The sequence below is a fragment of the Camelus bactrianus genome, chromosome X, assembly GCF_048773025.1.
Source record: "Camelus bactrianus isolate YW-2024 breed Bactrian camel chromosome X, ASM4877302v1, whole genome shotgun sequence".
Taxonomy (NCBI): Eukaryota; Metazoa; Chordata; class Mammalia; order Artiodactyla; family Camelidae; genus Camelus; species Camelus bactrianus.
This window is the reverse complement of record NC_133575.1, coordinates 61,251,988-61,273,234: the sequence shown is the minus strand read 5'-3', so window position 1 is coordinate 61,273,234 and position 21,247 is coordinate 61,251,988. Positions and strand designations below refer to the sequence as shown.

The 21,247-nt window shown below is 37.0% G+C and overlaps 1 protein-coding gene across 2 annotated transcripts; it reads right to left on the bottom strand.

Annotated features, from left to right (window-relative positions):
- Positions 1–453: 453 nt before the first annotated feature.
- UPRT (uracil phosphoribosyltransferase homolog) lies at positions 454–20,939 on the bottom strand. Of its 2 annotated transcripts, XM_010967561.3 has the most exons (8): positions 20,888–20,939; positions 20,376–20,789; positions 10,258–10,300; positions 7,978–8,047; positions 6,868–6,930; positions 4,609–4,770; positions 3,847–3,945; positions 454–1,657 (listed from the first exon to the last, which is right to left on the bottom strand). In XM_010967561.3, the coding sequence occupies exons 2-8, from the start codon at positions 20,750–20,752 to the stop codon at positions 1,551–1,553; spliced, it is 921 nt and encodes a 306-aa protein (XP_010965863.1). In that variant the 5' UTR covers positions 20,753–20,789; positions 20,888–20,939; the 3' UTR covers positions 454–1,550. The 2 variants fall into 2 exon arrangements, with proteins under 2 accessions (XP_010965863.1, XP_045360686.1); XM_045504730.2 differs by having other exon boundaries at positions 20,376–20,928.
- Positions 20,940–21,247: the final 308 nt, after the last annotated feature.

The following is a 21,247-nucleotide window of genomic DNA, read 5'->3' as shown; positions in this document are numbered from 1 at the left end:
AGACAAGGAGATAAAGATTTTGGTCTTAATGGGCTTCAGTTACAGCTTCTGCTAATCAGGAATAAACAACATCTACATTGTACCAAAATACTTAATTGACAAGTATAGATGATAATTTCCATAAGAAAATGAAAGCAACATTTGCCTGGGAATAATATAATGTGGGCAATCTATCAATTAATCTCTGTTTATTATGACAGTCTTCAAAAATAAAGGGAAAATATGGTGAAATCATTACTATTCCTAGGCTTCAAAGGGAAAACAGCCCATTCTATACCAGCTTTCCTTCCTCTCCCCGAATCTTTGCTGACTTTCATCAGCTTTGGTTCTTTCTAAGATGCTGCCTTCTGTTCCTTTATGTTTTTTTTTTTAAATAGAAGCTCACAACAGCTTCCTATGAGTATAATTAATCAAGTAATAGGAGTATAATTAATCAAGTAATCAGCCAGCCACCATCATTAAAACGTTTTAATATCAATGTAAAATGAGGCCAGGGTTTTACAAGCAAGTTTCTGAGCATGAACATCGATTTCTAAAATGACTTACCTTCCTTTCAGAAGCCTAAATATGAACAAATATAAGTCTTAGGGATTTTTAAAAATATCATGGTATTTTTTCCCATTTTAATACATCTATAATTGACAAGCATGCAAAATAACTAAGTTCCAAATCAAAGGCCTCTAGTAGAAACATCTAAATCAAAAATGAAGCATTTTAATTTACTTATTGACCATAAACTCAGCAAGAAACCATCCTTTCCCTTATACCTCAGAAAAACCACCATCACTTCATTTCTAGGGCACTGACTGATGGCATTAAGAGTATTTAGCTCTCCCTTATCAGCATTCAGACATCCCTGGTTCAACCTATGTAAATTAATGTTACAGTTCCAGTTGCTGGAAATGCCCCACCACCTTCACTGCATTACACTTGACAAGGCACCTACCAACAATGCACAGGGTAAGAAATGAGCCATGAAGAACATAATGGCTTAACTGAAAAGCTAACCATATATACTGGGTCTGCTAATTGAGTGAGGATATTAACAGAGATGTAAAATTCTAGGAGGCATTCATTTTTCATCCTTTCCAAGTTACCATTATGTACAGTACTAGGAAGTAAAGAGTAGAAGAAGGTGACAACAGCCACATACATGAAATCCACTTAGAACTAAAAGCAAACTAAACAAAACGCAAACTATAGTGGACTAACGAACTGACTCCTATTTGGGTTTTATTTGTGGCTGCAAGCAACCTCTAAACTGAGGTTTATAAATTAGGGAACCATTTGAATGCACTGAGCAATTTATATAAGAAACATTACTAAAATATTTTCTAAGAGTTGTGTGTGCTTCATTGCTGAATTTGGTGGAAACAGTCAAGAAATAACTAAATAAAATAAACCTCAAATATTTCCTTTTTACTACACCCACTTCCAAAAATTACACTGCCTTTAACACAATTTTCTCTGTCATTCCTCAAATGAATTAGTAAAACAGGTAGAAGTACAAAACATAACTAATATTACACAATTAATTTTCCTTCAGTAATTTAGTCTGTTCCAAAGTATTTCTGTCCAAAGTGTGTAGGTGCAACAGGATGAACTTCAGTAGTTAAAATTGTGATCTCTGGAAACTCCTGAATGATTGATTTGGCACCTTCAAAAAATAAAAGAAAAATTGTCACTATGGCAGGATTTTTTGATAACATTACTTGGAATTCAGTAATTTTATAGTCAGTCACTAGGTTTATTATGAACAGAGAACAGACAGGAATGACCTTTGGATACATAATCAGATTTGGTTAATCTCTTATTTTATATAATGTCTGATATCTGAAAAGCTTTTATAGTAGTCAGACTGTGTCCCCGCCCATGCACTAATAAATTCTTAGAATCAAATTGTTTTATATCCAAGATTTGAAAAGTATATTCAGTTATAGCGACTTGTCCCCTGAAGAGTCTTTTTGTTTTATTTTAAAGGCAGCTGGAATAGGAAACAACATCATACATAAAATGATGGTTTCTCAACTGGAACACTAGAACAAGTGCAGACTTCTTTGTTATGTCAGAGAAAGCTAGCTTTTTAAAGGTTATGACTCTAACTTGGTGGGTGGGTGGAGGAAGAAGTGGTGGAGGAAGAAGGGAAAGGAACTAGCTAGGAACCCAGTCCAGTTAAAAAGCCAAAGCAAGGCTACCACAGAATGAGACATTTTTCATCTATAATGTCAAAGAATTAGTATCCTATTCTAATGTATACTACTAGAACTAACATGGTTACTGTTCTATTCTCAAAGACAGAAAACCCAATAATTAACTGATTATCTCAATGTTTATAATGTCACCTCTGTTATATAAATGGACGACCAAGCAAATCACCCTTTGTAACCATAAACATTTGAACTACAGGTAATTTTTATTATGAATATAACTATTATGAGTATTTTTATTATGAATACAAAATAATCAACAGTCTACTAAATGCAGCCCCCCCCCAAATGGTTTCTCTGTAGCCTCTTCAGGGTTGGCTGAGACTTGAAACCTTTAGAAATGAGGAAATGCCCTAACTAGAGGGCACATATTTTTCTTTTCTATTACAAAACAAATATAAATTCACCATAGAATATTTGGAAAATACAAAAAATAACTGCTTAAAAAAGAAAATGAATTACTTAGAATCCCATGATCCTAAGATAGCCACTATTAATATTATATAATTTTAAATAAAAATTGAAATAGCATTGTGCATCTGTCTTGCTTCTCACACTGATGGAAGATTTATTAGGTTCCATGTTAAATCTAAGTCTGATTTTGGTAGTCATAACAGTCATAATTTATATTAGTCATCTCTAAAGTTGCTGATAACATTTTACACTGTTCTAACGCTGTTAATTTATATTCTGCTCTTTTACATTTACCAGATTTTTTGATGTCATTAAATATTTTTCAAAAACATGAGTTAACAGTCACATTATTACATCCTTTGAATATACAATTGACCTTTGAACAACACAGGGGTTAATTCACATATAACTCATAGTCAGCCCTTCATATCCTTAGTTCTTTTGCATCCACGGATTCAACCAACTATGGACTGTGTCGTACTGTAGTATTTGCTACTGAAAAATATAAAAGTTTAAGTGGACCCAAGCAGTTCAAACCCACATTGTTCAAGGGTCAACAGTACATTTATTTAACCATTTCCAAGTAAGTCATTTACATATTTTCAAATTTTTTCTTACACGAAATATAACTACTGAATATACTAAATGCTGAATTTCTACATGCATTTATGATTATTTTCTTAGGATAATTTCACAAGTTCTTAGATTACATGGTTAAAAAAAAAGAAACAGGTCTTAAATTAGGCTTACTCACTCAAGAAATGGAGAATACAAGTTCTCTCACCATGCCCTTTGAGCAGAAGTCTAACTTTAAAAACTTCTCTTTGCTTCCCACTGCAAAGCTTCAGTAAGACCATAGGGCTAGCTAGAACCTTGAGTTTCTTGCTGTTTGAGAGCAGTTCTCAGGGTCAGATGGGGAGCCAGGAGAAACAGGGACCTTTCAGCTATTTGCAAGCTCTACTCAAACAGGACCACCAGGAAAACAATTACAATCCCCTTCAATGGGATTAGTTCACACTTTTTCATTTGACTGTGGACATTAGAATGGTGTAAAATATTATCACTAAGCTTAGAGATGACAAACACAAGTTATAACTACCAAAATTCAATTTAGATTTAATGTGGAAGCAAATGAACTTTTCCTCAGGATGAGAGGCAGGGCAGATGACACTCACCCATCCCATGACCATCCCGAGCCCCAGTTACTGCCTCATGCTGAACTCACCATGAGGAGTGGAGAACAGACTGAGTAGAATAATAACACTGGGTTGAACTCCATGTTCTATAAGAACCTTTACAGCTTCAATTACGGTATTTCCTGTGCCTAAAATCAAATGACAACCAAATACATTAGCAACTTTAACATTTATCTCAAGATGTCTCTGAAGTTTCTTTGAAGTTAAGGCAGTTTAATAATCTAATAGCTTCATTTGCAGGTGCCTGTTCTTTATCAATGATGTTATTTTCAATAATGGATATAACCCATATACTTTTCAGTTTTCAAATGCACAAGCCCTAAATTCATTCAGTATTTGAGATATCAAATTTAATACCCACCCTCCACCCCCAACCCAGGATCTGAGTAAGCTTAGAAAACAGACTAGAATAGGAGAGAAAAAAAAATTACCTCCAAAGAGGATAAATTCTTGAGAAAATTACTGCTATACTCACTGGGGTAGAGGGGGCCATATGTCAATGTATTTTCTGTGTTCTATATACTTTGTCTCATTAGATCCTTTGCTTCAATGTGTTCATTTTAAGATAGAAACTTTTTGGCACTAATAAAGTTTGACTAATGTGTATTCTCTTTTTACACTGTAAAAATTCCCCACAGAACTGCCCAGGGCAACTCCAAACCCAACTGAAAAAAAAAACAAAAACACATTTAGAAATAGTTTTTGCCTTTATATAAGGGCACCCAGAAGGCAGGCAGTAAACTGAATTTAAACCCTAACCAAAGGTTACAAATTAAATACAAGCCACTCACTGAGAATTGGATACATCAGAAGGACTTTTCTCCTGTAAATGTCTGGGGGGAACTTGGCATAATATACTTTGGCTCTTTGTGTCTCCTCATCACTCTGAATCAGAATCTTTCCAATTCGAATGGATCGACAGCAGTCTCGTAAACCTTGTTCCATTGCCTCACCTTGAAGAAGGAAATTAAAAAGAAGGAAAAAAGATTAGGAGGAGATAGAGTGAAAGCTAAGAATAGGCCAGAGTTGAGTTTGTGACTGTGATTAATACAATAAAGACACTGTCAAAATGGAAGCAATTTTTCTTAAGCTAACAGCTTTTACTTATAATATGCTCATATTTTATATTTAGTTCTGGTCAATGAATCTAGGTTAAGGGTTGGTCAATGAACTAGGATAAACTAGTTTTATTGCTGGCTTGCAAGTTGTAGAATTGTCACACTTCCATGATTACAGGAAATAAAGTGTTTTTTTAAGCTGTTCCCTGAGCTTTTCCAATACCAGGAACATTTTACTCCCATTATTTTAAGGAACCCTTGTTACTTTCATCTGACAAAAATATAAAATATTTATGGAAAAATGCTATAGATCAAAGTCTCATTATTTAGATCAAGGTGGCATTAGGAGATATTACTTAGCCCTAGCAATGGCTTCAACAGCAGAGGCTTTGCTGGAAAACAGTGAAAAAGTAATATATGGTTCCCTCTCTGTCCAGAGAACCACAACCAAGACCACCACCCCACCTTGGTTTCTGATCACAGAGCTATTTTTGAATCTGACTTTCTTTCAGGAAGTGTTTGCCAAAAATCAAGCATTCTCATACCATCTTCAGGATTTTGGGCCACATCAAAAATCTATTTGTTTGGTTATTTACTTAATATTGTTCATTAAAGTAACCATTTTTTAAACATTTATTTTAAGAGGAAACTTTATATCACTCATGAAAATATAAGAACAGTTTCCTTCTAATACATTTGAAAATCAACCAATAGCTATTAAGGTTAAAAACAAAGACTATGAAAAGGATACATACACATGCGCGCACACACACCCGCACGCACACACATATGAGAATCACTATGCTGTACACCAGAAATTAACACAACATTGTAAACCAGCTCTACTTACTTTACTTCAATTAAAAAAATACACTTTGGAAAAAAAACTACCCTGTCTATGCATCACCCCAAGGTCATCTGGTATACACTAGGGGTATGAGGACCATGCCTCCTTTAGGGCAGGAGCTAGACAAAAACAGAAGAAACTGTACCTTAAAAGCCCATCACACTGTCTTCACCAGTTTTAAAAGACTGAAATTGTCCTGAAAATCCTATCATTGATTAAGAGCTAACTTCTATAAAAAAGGAGGGCTTAAAGCTCCCATTTTATTTGAGATAATCAACCATTCACAAATAGAATTTCATAGCCAGAGAAGAAAAGGGAATGTTTCTATGTGAAGAAAAAATCCATCTGTTTCCAATGCAAGTAAGTGGGGCTTCTACCATACCTTGGATCTTGTGAATAATAATAATAATAATAATAATAATAATAATAATAATAATAATAATAATAATAATAATAATAATAATAATGTTGCTGAATAGAAATAATTGTCCCCATGTAACAAGCATAGATCCTAATTATAGGCATGTGATTCTGTTGCACAAAGGTTGCTTTAGAAGGGCAATCAGTTGAATTCAAACACAAATGCATTTATTTATGAGATCAACAATTGGAAATAACTAGAGTTAATCACAGTTAAATTCCTTTGCCTACAGTGTCACATAGTCAACAAATATAAAATTAAAAATATTAAACAAGTCATTCAGTCCAGCTCCTGACAGAGTAGGACTGTTTCCCACAAAAAAAAAAAAAAAATTCAAAAACCAGAACAAAGATTTTCTCCAGTTGGGTCTTCAAAATTCTGCAGGCCTGAATTTGTGCTATATTCCTTCAGTCTTTAAGCTGCCCTGTTCTCTCCAAGACAGCATCATTCTATCCTCCTATTCTACCACAGTCCTCTGAATATCTTTGAAAGCTGGCTTGCCCATGGGGACAGGCAACTAGGGAAGATGCTCTGCAGTTAAAATTAGCCGAACTCAGCAACAGAGAGGCCATGATTCCAAGGCACCATGAGGCTGGACAACACAGGTGGTGAGTTTTAAGCTAAGGCAAGCTGCAATTATGACAGACAAGCCCGCCTCTTCCCTGGAAAAGAGCAAATGTATCTATGCATGCAAAGAGACAAAACCACACATATGCAAACCTACCGCTTCTCATTATGCTGACCCCACAATTTCCCTTCTCAAATTTCACTCCTTCATACTTGTACCCTGTTGGAGAATAAAACCAAAGAATTTATCTTTCATCATTGGAGCGAACTACTTATCTTATATGAAGTATCTATGGTTTAAAGTAGATAGGTACAGAGCAACTCTTGTATAACATCTTAGGTTCCCTGTGAAAGAATAAGAAGACTCATGATTTTTCATAGTTATTTCTTAATTCTTCATTAAGAAACCTATGGGGATAACTGGGAGAAGTGGACTTCATCGAGTTGGAATAGGACTTCTGATAGCATAATATTCATATACACGTTCCTCAAATTGAATTCAGAGGAGAAACTGTTGTGTTCCAAGAATGCTATAAGTTTCATCAATTCAAACTGGGACCCCACAGTGAGCTACAGCAGAGATTCCTGTCCGTTTTTCTGAGCCTCCATTCCGTATTAAAAAGCAGAAGAGAGAGGCTGAAGTAGTTACCAAGACATGTTCAACTCTTGGTCTCATCCTGAATTTGTATCAATCATGATGCAGCAAGCTCAGCCCCCAATTTTCATAAAAATCAACCTTTGGATATAACAGCTTCTATTATTTACTAAAGAACCAAATCAGAATTTTAAATCCCTGAAACAGGGATCCTTGGCTGCTTTATATTAGAGTAGAACAAAGCACCTTCTCCAATCCTCATTGTTTTTAATTTTCTTTTTCTTTTTCACTTTTCATCCTTTTACCTGGAGCTGCACTGCCAAACCAGCCCACCCATTTGTTAACACCAGCAGCTTCCCCACAGAGGTGAAGATAAGCTGCCAGTAATTCTTCACTCTAGTCCCAATGTGCCACCATCAAAAGCAACACCTGCGTGCTGAAGACTATTTATTAACCTTTAACTTGAACTGACAAGCAAGCCGTTAACAAAAAGTCATCCACATAAATTTCTTTATGAAATGTCTCCAAGTTTATTATGTTGTTTAAAAACACAGCTCATCGTAGACTCCTCATTTTGTATACTGATTTACTCAGACTGCTTTCTTTCCATTTCCCCCCAGTTCTATCTTAGAATTTTTATGAGGAGAGTATGAGGGTAACAGCCCTGGTTACCTGTTGGAGTGGTCACCATGCATTCTTTATATGGCAGCTGATTCAATCCTTCTTCCACAACAAGTCTGATCTAGAGAGTCAGAGGAAGAATAAGTTGAGAACTTGCTAAGAATCTATTAAGTGTTAGCCTCAGGAGCTGAACACTAGGCAAAAAGTCAGTAGCACACTAGGCAAGGATTTAGCTTATGACAGTAGGGAGGGGGCCCCTATCATGGGTTAAATGCAGAGACAGATCCAAATGTCAGGCTGCTTGCTGCTAGGTATCCAACCTTGGTTAGGCACATTATTGCCACTAAACGGCTCAAGTATGCCTTCTGATTCTCATTCAGTTAGTTCAGACTATATTATGAGAAACCCAAAACTACAGCAAGGGGCAAGAGTCATGGCAGGCACCCTTGGAAGTAATACACTTCTGGTTACTCCAGAAATAGTGCCCACTGGGAATTTCTTTGCCTTGTTTAATACTTTGAAATTGATAGGTTGGATTCTTTTTAACGAAAGCCTAACATAATGCAAATAAAGCCTGAATTTCTTAGGAGGAAATAATGAGTAGACGAGGCTGAACCGATTTACTGAGCTTGAAGTTGGATCCAGTCGAATGCCTTGGGACTTCTAGCTTAAAAAAAAAAAAAAGGCTCCTAATGGTCTTAATGTGTGGTACAGAGGAAAGAATCCATCAGAACTACTAGGAGCAGCCTCCCCAAACCACCAGATATGATATTCCTCTGAGCACCCAGCGCCTACTACAGTAAAGGCAATGCTTGAGTCTGCAAAGCACATTTTCTCCAATCAATATTACATTACTGATTGAGAATCAGGAACAACAGCGAGAAATGTCAGGCCCCGTGCTCTGTTATCACAACACCCTGCTGTCATTAAAATGATCGATGCTAAATGGGCCAGCACTTTTGTCAGCCTGTATACTGGGAATCTTCAACACTAGAAACCTAAACAGCTCCAGTCCCTGCCACAACTGTAACCGACCCTCCACATCCCCAACCCCAATATCAGGAACTTTAAATCCAACTGCAGAGAACAGAGAGGTCCAAATTACCATCCAGTCAAGTAAATTATGTCCTGGGTCCTTATTATCTCATTTGACTAAGATATAACACCTGCCTTTTCAGACAAGCATTTTACAATAACCATGAACTTCTGTGTTCTATAGAAAAGGGGCGCAAGGAAAGCAAAAGAAAGATGAACCACTTTCTACCAGTGAACACCAAGACCTGTTTTCCCCACAGCAGCTACTGACACAATTGCCTTCCTCCCTGAACCTATTCCTTTGGTTTGATACAAGCATAAAGACAGAATGAACTATCACTCAAAACGATGCAAACTATATTTATCTTGATGCAACCCAAGGGTTATTCCTGCCCCTGGAAGCTCAAATAGGAATGGCCTTTGAACCAATAATAGTTAACATCAAAAGTACAACAGGAGTCATCTACACTCTTTTGCTATCTTCTACTATCTGATTATACCTGTAAGCTTTAGAATTCACTTTTCTTTCTTTCCCAACTGAATACTGACAATAGTATTTAGATTGTAAACCCCACAAGATCAGGTTCCATGTCTATATTCTTTACTCCTCCCCCATAACACAGTTTAGTGCAGTGCCTGACTCACATGAGTTCAATATATATTTCATGAATTGATGAATACTAATAACCACAGCAGAATATGTGTCAACCTCATTTCTAAGCACTGAACACACTCAGATATAGATAGACACAAGAAGTAAACAGTGCTTATGAATACAAACCAATTTGGCCTGAGATCCTCTCAGATGACACTAGCTAAACAGAGTGGGGCTTAAAAGTCCCGGAGTGTAGACAGTTCAATTCAGTATTTCACATGTACTACAGAAAAGAAGAGGCCAAAGAGACAGGTTATTAGTTTTTGTGCATTTGATGGATACCACAAGGATAACTACTAGGTCTCCTTACATTTTTGGATTCCTTTTAATGTACTTTGCTTCACTGTCCTAAAAAGAGGCATTTAAGGCTCAGGATCAGGTTACTAGACCCATCTGAAAGGCAGTGGTACCTCAGAACTACAGAGAATGGATTCATGGGCAGGTGAAAGGGACTGAGGCAGAGCTTTGATGCAACAGTAGAAACAACACTTCAGAAGTCTAGCAAGATGTGGGTTATTTGGCATAATCTCTCTTACCCCAGAATGCTCCAGAACAACAACAACAATAAGCCCCTTGGCCTACTACAATAATATCACTAGGAACAGCAATGAAATGAAAACGGAAAGCCTCTGTCCACATACCAAACGATCAGCAGAAAACATGAAGTCTCCTCTACTGGCTGTCCTAAAAAAAAAAAAAAAGTACAAGTTTTAGTCTAGATTAGAGCTTTAACGTAAAATATTACTTAATACACATAGTAACATCAATATTAAGACCTAGTACATACTAAAAACTTAACAGCTTACCTGTAACAGACTATTACTGAGACATGTCTTTCCCTAGGATATAGGAACCTAGATGGAATGACTTGATAAATATTATTGAAAATGCCCATTTGATATCAACAGTTGAGACAGGAATTAAAAAGATCATGTAGTCAGTCTCCCACTGAACTGCCCAAGTATATATTATTCAACCAGGAGATAAACAAGGCCCCCCTGGAAGATGGCAGCAAGCCCACAGCTCAATTAAGGGAAAAACTTTGCAGTAAGAAAGCTAGGTTCTCCCCAACCTCATGAACCATTCACTTTGATCTAAAACCCATATTACCAAGATAAGTAACCCATCTACTTTGTCCCTACTTCTTTTTGGAAGGAGAATGGTACAAACAAATAAATCCTCTATTTTTGTCACTGCATTCAAGAATACATAACCTAATTTCCAGGACCTCTTTCTCAAACTATTGATAATTTGTTCCTTTTGCCTTTTTTCAATCAAATACTATTTTATTCCATAGACCTTTCTACCATCTTCCTGCATATTTCCTTCTGGTCAATACCTTCAGATCCTGACATACCCAAGTAATAGTAATCCAGGGTACCCCCAAGCTGTTTACCAACCCAAAAGGGAATGTTAAAAGGCTCACAGGTTTTTTTTGTACATAAAAATTTAGTACTGTTCCTCCTCTTTCTCTCATGTAAGTTAAATGATCTGAATGATTTAGTTTCTGTACTTAAAAATATCCGTCTGCCTATCCATAGCATACCTAAAATATTCCTCAACAAAGCACTGAAATGGCATATGCAAGCATATATTATCTCAATATACCATTAATGATGACTCTTTTTCAAGCTGCATTTACTTTCTCTGACTAGGGATAAGCAATGAAATATCCCTGACACAAATGACATTAAGTTTCCTACAGTGACCACAGTTCTATCATATTACAGATACTAACTCTAAAATATGGACCATAATTGAGCAATAGCAAGAATGTATGTCTGTATTCTTTACATATAAATATTTCCTAAACTCAGAAAACTCTTTCCACAGACACCTACACACAGAGAGAGCCCATTTAAAACAGGCTCTATTTTATGTACTGTGGTTTTCAGATGAAAACTACTTTTACACTAGCACCTTTCATTTCTATAATTAATCTTCACAACATGCTTGTCAAGGAAGTAAAAGTCACTGAGTTACAAAAAAAAAAAAAAATACTGAAGCCTACTGCCATGTCTGCTAGACCTATACAAACTTGTCCAGGCAGCCAGAGCAGTTTTTCAATAGGGAAGAAAAGTCTGGACTTGTCTTAAAGAAATATCCAGTAACATATCTTGGGAACACATTCGAAATGTTTGTTTCTAATTTCTGAACAGTTACACATAAATTTATTACATGGAAAAGTTACATTAGGTTAAGTGATCAGAGTTGCCCAAATTCATTATTTTACTTTAGAATCAGACATTTTAACACCTTTCACACTCTTCCCCAAAATATCGGCCTCAGCTGGTAACTTTTGCATAATAAGCATCTTCTCTACATTCTAAAGAAGGTACACACTGTGAGAACCTAATATGAACTGTCATCTCTTCATAGCTATTTGATTTCCAATTAAAGCAGTCACTGTTTCAACTCATCCCACTACAAACAGTAATTACTAACCTACACCCTGCTGTTTTAGACAGACTTCAGACCCATACTGTTCACTTTAAATCAATTTAGAAATTAAAGTACAGCTAGAATATAGTAAGTTGACTGCATTTTTTAAAACCCACAGTGGTCTTCAATATCCACAACTAAATCCTTAACAGTGTTAATACTAGAGTTTCATAAGGGAGATTATTTGCGTGTTAGATCAATCAAGTTGCACATAGTCTCTGAACCCCTACTTTAGGCCCAACACTGGACTAAAGTATTTGTTAACAAAGGTGTTTTAATGTAAACCAGACTCCAGGTCTTATTTACTCCATATACTTTGTTTCAAATCATAACTCTTCACTTTTGTCTAAAACCCATTTTTAAAAAATCTATCACACTGGAAACAAAGTTTTGAAACACATTTTAATCATCTTGTATCTGGTAACTGTCCCAAATAAAATCTGATGCAAAATTACCAGAAAGCAACAAACACACTGACATATCCCTAGAATATTCTAAAATATATTCTAATTATTAAATATTTAAACAGTGATATTCAGGCACTTATAATTCAGAGCATGGGAATGTAATTAATGTTAAACTGAGTATCTTTTAAAATGTGCAAACCCCAAACAGGATTAACAATGCAGACCTAACCATATCTGAGACTATACTTTTCTAGACACTCCTCCCAACAAATGTGTCACACAACTGTAGTAACAAAATGAAAGCCAAAGGCAGGCATTTAAAAAAAAATATGATCTTCACACAAACAAGAGAATGAGAATTACACCAGAAGCCAAATCCTTTTAATATGGACTTGGTAAACTTGACTCTTCCCTACTTAAGTCTGTCTATAAAGCACTTTAAAATTTCTAGAGAGGCTATAGCAATTATACATATTTTAAAACATGTACATCCCATAGCAAACCCAAACCAAGATGAAACCTCATGAATCTCTGACTTTTCTTTCAAAAAGCTAATAGGTATTTACTTATCCACAAGATACGGAACTATGAGAGGGGAATGTTTTTATAATATTAAAAAATTAAGACTTCAAGGAGAGACCCTCTTCCCTCTTCTTACTAGGCCTCACTACTACTACAACTATGACTGCTGCTGCTGCTGCTGCTGCTACTACTACTACTACTACTACTACTGTAGTAGATTCTCCAGTGTGTTGGAAGACATCCTCTCCTGGGGCAATTACAACTTTCATTTCTATAGCAGAAATTGCCACTTGTTCATTCTCTGCTAATTTTCTCTATTCAGAATAAATTTGACAACCCCCTCCTTTTTTTTAAAGAAAAATCATTTTAACAACTATACACGCACACACACCCATGAGTACAAAGATTTATTTATAAAACTTTTCTTAAAAGATCCAAAAGTTACAGCAGGTACGTAATAGTATACTTGTATTATTCCCTTCTTTCCCACAGGTCATCATTTATTAAAAGCTTCCTTGGTGCTAAGTATTAAGCACTTTTGGTGCATTATCTGATCTAATCCTCACACAATCTTAAGAGGCAGATTCTATTATTACTACTGCTTTAGGGATGAAAGTAGTGAGGCTTACAGAGGTGAAGTATTTCAAGGTTCTTTCCAGCCTGAAGCTCTCTAAGTCCTTGAGTAAAGCAATTACCCTATTTCACTCTAATAAGTAAATGTTTATTAAAGGGTAACCAGTTTTTAGATGTCTTTTAATGATATTTCTCTCCCTGTGAATCAAACTGGCACTACATACAATGCAAACAATGAAGTAAAGAGTCTGGCAGGCAAATAAAACATCATTAAAATGTTCCTTCTTAAGATGGAGAAGCTGCTATTATAATACGGCCTGTAAAGAATATGTAATTAAGGTTAATACAAGAATACACCCACTTCAAATGATTTAAATCAAAGCCTCTGACGCAACTTAAAACAGTTTGATTTCAATCAAATCTCAGTAGCACTGAATTAGATGTCATTTTTGAAAATGAGGATTATGTACAAATATTGTTTTCAATATTTGGGGTGGGAGAAGCTAAGTTTGGGCATAAGGCTGCCGGATTTAGCCAACAAAAATACAGAACACCAGTTAAATTTGTATTTCAGAAGTATATCCCATGCAACGTTTAGGATATATTTATACAAAAAAAGTATTCACTCTTTATCTGAAGTCAAATTTAACTGGGTGTCCTGTATTTTACCTAGCAACCTAAGTTAAGGAGGAAGAACTAAATGGACTCAATTTCAGCTCTGACATGTTCTTGTTTGTTTTTGTTTTTTAAGCAACAGGTTAAAGGGAAGTAGAACATAAAAGCTTTTCTAGCAGGTTTAAACCAAGGAATGCTTTACGTAGAGTTAATGTTTACTGAAAGTTCCTAAAAGATAAGTTCTACTTCCACAGCTACTTTGTTACATGGTCACTAAAATAAAGAACAGCTCCAAGGTTTGGCATGTACACAAATGATTTACAAGTGGTTTTCTTTTGTTCCTTCAACCTCAAAAAACAAACAAACCCCTATGAAGTACTTGGAACAAACCTACTCTGATGCAAAAAAAATAAAAAAACCCCACCAAGAATAGCTTTTACTACTTGCCAGGTGCAAGTCATTAGGGCCACAGCTCTTTAGCACCTTCTTAAGAATCCCATAAAATAGAGTCATTAATTATTTATTTGCACCTCAGAACACTGTTCAATGTAAACATTCAAAATCAGGTAGAAAAAGAAGAGAAACTATCATCTTCCCTTAGAACCTAGGCCTCAGTCCCAAGTTTATTTATTAATTTTTATAATGATTGCAACATTAATTCCCCTATGTGCCAGGTACTGTGCCAGGCCAGACCTTCTTTCTGCCTCCCCAAGTCCAGACTAGTTGAGGAAGTTGCCTCTTTATACATACCCTTTTTCCTAAAAGCCACTTAGAAAATTCATGTGGAAAACCAAAACCACATCCATGTTTTAAATAACTTTCAAGTCACAGGTTTTTTTCAGTGGTGTACAGTTTGGTTTTTTTTTTTTTTTTTTAGGTTAAGATGGGGTTTTTTAACATTTTTTATTGAGTTATAGTCATTTTACAATGTTGTATCAAATTCCAGTGTAGAGCACAATTTTTCAGTTATACATGAACATAGATATATTCATTGTCACATTTTTTCCACTGTGAGCTACCACAAGATCTTGTATGTATTTCCCTGTGCTATACAGTATAATCTTGTTTATCTATTCTACATATGCCTGTCAGTATCTACAAATTTTGAACTCCCAGTCTGTCTCTTCCTACCCCCGCCCCCTTGGCAAACACAAGTTTGTATTCTATGTCTGAGTCTGTTTCTGTTTTATACTTATGTTCATTTAAAAATTTCTTTTAGATTCCACATATGAGTGATCTCATATGGTATTTTTCGTTCTCTTTCTGGCTTACTTCACTTAGAATGACATTCTCCAGGACATTTTGGTTTTATACAAGGTGAAGGGAAAAGTTCTGCAATACTTCCAGCCTCAGGGTGATGTTAGGCCAGACTCTAGGCTGGTTCTGTTTAGTACGTGGAGTCCCTGGCTCAAGCCTCAAATCACATCAGGCTGTACTCACATTAGTGCTGAACAGGATGTTCACCCATCCTGAGGTTAACTGTCTTCCCAAAGGTGACTTCAAAAAAAAAAATTCATAATGCTGAATGCACTCCTTCTCTAATGCTATTTCATGGACTAAAATACTCTTAAGATTGCTCAACTTTCATCCAAGCTGCCTGCTGAGGCCATGGCAAAGCCCCTTCGAGGACAAATATATAGGAAACATTCAACATCTCATGAAACAGCTTTACTTTAATGCTTTAGGAGACAAAAGAAAACAAAAAATTGGGAAGGGAAGATGATCTTTTAAATACATGGCACTGCCTTAAATATGAAGTTATAAACTATGTTCAAGGGAACAAGTGAATGAATGAGGAGAAAGTGCATTACACCAGATTTTGCTGGGCTTAGTATACCAATGAGGCAGAAGAGCAACAATGTGTGGTTTAAATCCATTGCAACAAAACTGTAAATGAATAGTCAATTCTCCTCCCCAGTTCACCAGTGAACCATGTGTGACTGAGTTAATTATCAGATCATTTGATACTTAGATTACTGCACTCTCAATTAGAGAGAAAACGATCTCCTTGAAATTCAATAATATGACCAACATATTACATTGAAAATACTGCACATTTCCAAAGAAGACATTTTACATCAGTCCAAAGTTCTGTCTTGCCTGCTTTATATATTTACAACATGAAGTACTCTGGCTCAACTCTTATTTCCCCATGCCAAAGTCAATTCAGAAAGCAATTCCTTCACTAGATAGATACTGAGGACCAGGAATAATAAAAGGAATAACAAGCACTCCAATGACCTCTATTATCAGACAGTTCCATAGTGTACATGTATGATGTCACATCAAAACAGAGAAGAGCAAGGCCCAAGGAAGACAGAATATGATAATGGTACCTTCCATAACTAGACCCACGTAAATATAGCTCCTCTTACTATAGGCACTCTATAGCAGCCCCCTAGAAAGGATGAAACAAGTCTTGCTTGTAAGGGTATGCCAATTTTTGAAGATAAAGGAACAAAGGCCTCTATAAACAGACTTCATTAACAAAAACAACTAAAACAGTCTCCATCCTAAATCACTAAGCCTCAATTAGTTATCAAAAACCATAGTGAATCTTTCTCTTCCGTATCATAGCAGGATAAAATTTATCTAGGCTTTTTCACTGTTTTTTTTTTTAATAAGAATGCGAGTTGCATGTATAGTTAAATTCCTTTTACTGTCTCCGAAAAGCCCCAAAAAAACCAGCACTTATGGATGCATTCAGAGCCATGTACAAATCCAAACATGAAGGCTTGAAATGCGTTAAATGCACATAGCTCTTCACAGTTTATAAAAAATGTTCACAGACAGTATCTTGTTTTAGCCTCCTAGGAGCTCCAAGAGATAGTTACAAACATCCTCACTTTACAAATGATAATGTTGAAGCTAACCACCTTACCTAAGATCACTCTGGATCCTGCTGTCTCCTTCCAAACTCAGAAAAAGAAAAGACTTCACTTAACCCAGGTTTACTACACCACCCAGACTTTTCTGAGTAATGCAGTAAAATCAGGTGTTGACACTGTCATATATGAACACCAAATGTCATGGCCTCTCCAAGTTCTATAGCAACTATTCACCTTTACATTGTTATGAAGACCTCTTTGCAAAATCTAAGGAAAATAAAGGAATCCTCACCCCCATAAAAAGGCACATATGCAAATATTCATAATAACACTATTCATTTTTTTTAATAGAAGTACCATCAGTTACAATGCATCAATTTCTGGTGTACACAATGTCCCAGTCATGCATATACATACATATATATTTTCATATTCTTTTTCATTAAAGGTTATTACAAGATACTGAACATAGGTCCCTGTGCTATACAGCAGAAACATTTCTTAAAATCTATTTTTAGATATAGTGGCTAACATTTGTGAATCTCAAGCTCCCAAATTTATTCCTTCCCACTCCCTTTTTTCGATAACCACAAGATTGTTTACTATGTCTGCAAGTCTGTTTGTTTTGTAGATGAGTTAATAGTGTCCTTTTTTTCTGTTTTTTTATTTTTTAGATTCCACATATGAGTGATATCATACGGTATTTTTCTTTCTCTTTCTGGCTTACTTCACTTAGAATGACGATCTCTAGGTCCATCCAAGTTGCTGCAAATGGCATTATTTCATTCTTTTTACGGCTGAGTAGTATTCCATTGTATAAATATACTACAACTTCTTTAACCAGTCATCTGTCTATGGACATTTAGGTTGTTGCTTCCATGTCTTGGCTATTGTATATAGCGCTGCTATGAACATTGGGGTGCGTGTATCTTTTCAAATTAGAGTTCCCTCCAGATATATACTCAGATGTAGGATTGCTGGATAATATATAGCACTATTCATAATAGACAAAGAATGGAAACCAAACAACCCAAATGCCTATTGCCTCATGAATGGATAAACAAAATGTGGTATATCCATACAGTGGAGTATCATTCAGCCAAAAAAGGAATGGTGTACTGATACAATATGGATGAAGCTTGAAAACATTATGCTAACTGAAAGAAACTAGTCACAAAGACCACATGTTGTATGATCCCATTTACATGAAATGTCCAGAACAGGCAAATCAGTAGACACAGAAAGTAGATTAGTGGTTGTCTAGGGCTTTGGGTGGGCTGGAGGGAAATAAATAGGTAGTGACTGCCCATGGGTATGGGGATTCTTGTTGGGATGATGAAAATGTTCTAAAGTTGATTATGGTGATGGTTGGAAAGCAATGAACATACTTTAAAACCATTGAACTGTATACTTTAAAAGGTGTATTGTATATAAAATAGATAAACAACAAGGTCCTACTATATAGCACAGGGAACTATATTCAATATCTTGTCATAACCTGTAATGAAAAAGAATATGAAAAAGGAATATATATATATGTATGTATAACTGAATCACTATGCTGTACAGCAGAAATTAACACATTATAAACTGACTATACTTCAGTTAAAAAGGTATATTGTATGGTATGTGAATTACAGTTCAATAAAGATGTTTTTTAAAAAACTATTAAAAATGCACATACAAATAATATTTCCCAGATAATTTCTGATCGTTTGCTAAAGCCTTGAAGCCCATCTACAGGTGCAGCCCAAGGTCCAAGACACAAGGTCAGTAACTCTTGCTCTCTAGAAACAAGAATCATCCTATTTTCTGTTTTACAGGTAAGTTTTATTTCAGTTCCCCCCACCACAACTACCAATCCTATGCCTCCTACTTTTTAAGATCAGTACTTCATCTATTAGATCAATACTGATTCATGAAAATAGTTAAATAGTACACTTTTATTAATATAATCTTAAGATCTAGAAAGAAAGTGAGTGACTATTGCTTAAAAGGCATAAGCTGGAATTCAAAAATGTAAAAGATACAATTTCTGCCCTCAAGGAGCTTCAAATCTAATAAGTGAAATAAGATAGAAACAAATATCAATATACAAAATATAAGGTGAATCTTGCATTAAAAATGCCAGGGAAGATCAGTGAGGAAGAATGATTAAGGGAAAGCTTCTTGGCAGAGTGGACATTTAACGCCGAATGCTGAAGAATAAGTAGGATCTGAACATTCAGAGAAGGGGTAAAGAGAATCCCAGATGTGAGCAGAAGTAGGGATATTTCAAAATAGTTCCTAGGGACCATGAAGAAGGGCCTAATGTCAAGCTAAGGATCCTTGACTTTATTTGGTAGGCTCAGAGAAGCCAAAGAAGGCTGCTGAGTAGGGCAGTCAGCTAATCAAAGCAGTATATTAAGAAAATTAATTGTTCAGGAATGTGTGGGTACATGTAGAAGAGAGAAAAACTGGAGACAAGGAGACGAAATGGGAGCCTATTAAACAGTATGAAGAAAAAGTCGTACTAGAGTCTGAGTTAGGGAGTGGCACCCTGACTCAGTAGCCATTTTAAGAGATCAAGGCACCCACTGAAAAAGGAGTGTTCTGGCATGCAGTAGCTACTCATTTAAAGTGCTGCCAATACAGAAATCGGCTGTAGTTCATCATGGTACGTATTTCTCTTAAGAAACCCCATCTACAACATGAGTTTTTGAGATCTACTCAAAATAGCATTTTAAGACGGTAGTTTTGGCTACCTAGTGATTAGGAGTGGTGCCAAAGGCTCCTTTAGCTCCGTTAACCATACAGGAAACATTTGTTGTTCTATAATTTTACAGTAAAACAATCCTGTTAAGAGTTAGTGAGAAGCTTCTCCATGACCAAGTAAACTTAAAACCTCAAGACTAAAAGACCTTAGACAAAATGACATATTTGCAGTAGCAAAAACCAAATGGTCAGAGGGCCTGTTGAGAAAAACAAAATTTCCTTGAAATTGCTTTATTTCTATTCGTGAGCTTGAGGTGATTTAGACGTAGAGAATACATTTGGGTAGTAACCAGTTCTGTGTTAAAGATTTGCTAAGTGAACAGGCACAGGGCAGATGGCATAGGAGCGTTTACCTGCTTGGAATAACTGAGGATGCAACACCATTCACAAAATACAAAGAGGAAACCGGAGGTTACCTAAAATGCTTCCTCCCTACACAAAGCGCTATAAGGAATGAAGGCCCGAGTCATGTAACACTGCCCCTCAAAGAAAAGGCTCTGCCGGGATCTTCACAGACAAGTTTCCCAAGGCCAAGAACCTTAGCCCTTTTACTTCCAATCCCCGCCCACGCCCCCAAGAGACCCTCCGCCTCCGTTTCCCCTTTCGCTCTCGGCTCACTTGTCCCGGATGATGGTCTGCAACTCCCGGATCTGATCATTCATAGGCAGCAGCTTAAGCTGAGCTCCGATCTGCCGAGAGAGTTCGCAGTCACCTAGGAGGGAGTCGCTGGCTGGTGTGTCATAGTTGCCACCGCCGCCGTTGCTCTCTGAGTTGAGGCTGGCGCCGCCGCAGGCCTGAGGGTCCGGCTCAGCCGGTACGCTAGAATGGGCGTGCCCGGTGAGGACAGTCGTCTTGGCCTTGGAGTCGCTGTTTCCCCCTGCAAGGTCCGAGATCAGGTCTCCAGGTTGCTGCGGCTCGGGGTTTGGGGTCGAGGCGGAGCTTACTTGCTGGTTGTGACACGGCATGGAGTCTGAACACCGTAACTCCGTGGCCATACATGGGGTCCCAGGCTGTCCCCAAAGCTATCGACCTCTAAGGATAAAGGAGAGCAGGGAGAACGGGCCAGTGCTCTGGTGTTTTCCAGTGCGCCCCCGCCGCCTCCCAACCTCTAATCCGGACTCCCCTCTCACCTCGAGGCCTCCGCTGCTTCCCTTTCGCACACTACGCTCCAGCCCCGCCTACAGCAGACGTACTACCTGCCTAGACACTTGATTGGTTTCTCTCCCTGCCACTCTGCAGCGCACTGCTTGTTAACCCTTTCAGTCGCCGGAGCTGCGTGGGGTCCCACACCTAACCTGGCAGACAGGATGAGGCCAGGGATGCTCGGTTGCAGGATCTGACGGGAGCCCCTAGGGAATCTGCATGCCGAACTTTGGGTGAGTGGTAGAGCCAGGAAAAACTAGAGCTGGAGGGTGATAAAATGATGACACACAAAGACCCCTGTTTTCATGCTCTGTGTCTTGGCAGAAAAGTTAAACTTCGGTAACTGC

Excerpts from the sequence above, each read along its gene's own strand:
- UPRT (XM_010967561.3), bottom strand. The coding sequence starts at position 20,752 with ATGGCCACGGAGTTACGGTGTTCAGACTCCATGCCGTGTCACAACCAG. Across the intron at positions 6,931-7,977 it reads CATGGTGACCACTCCAACAG|GGTACAAGTATGAAGGAGTG; the intron begins GTAACCAGGGCT and ends ATTCTCCAACAG. Across the intron at positions 4,771-6,867 it reads GGTCAGCATAATGAGAAGCG|GTGAGGCAATGGAACAAGGT; the intron begins GTAGGTTTGCAT and ends TCCTTCTTCAAG.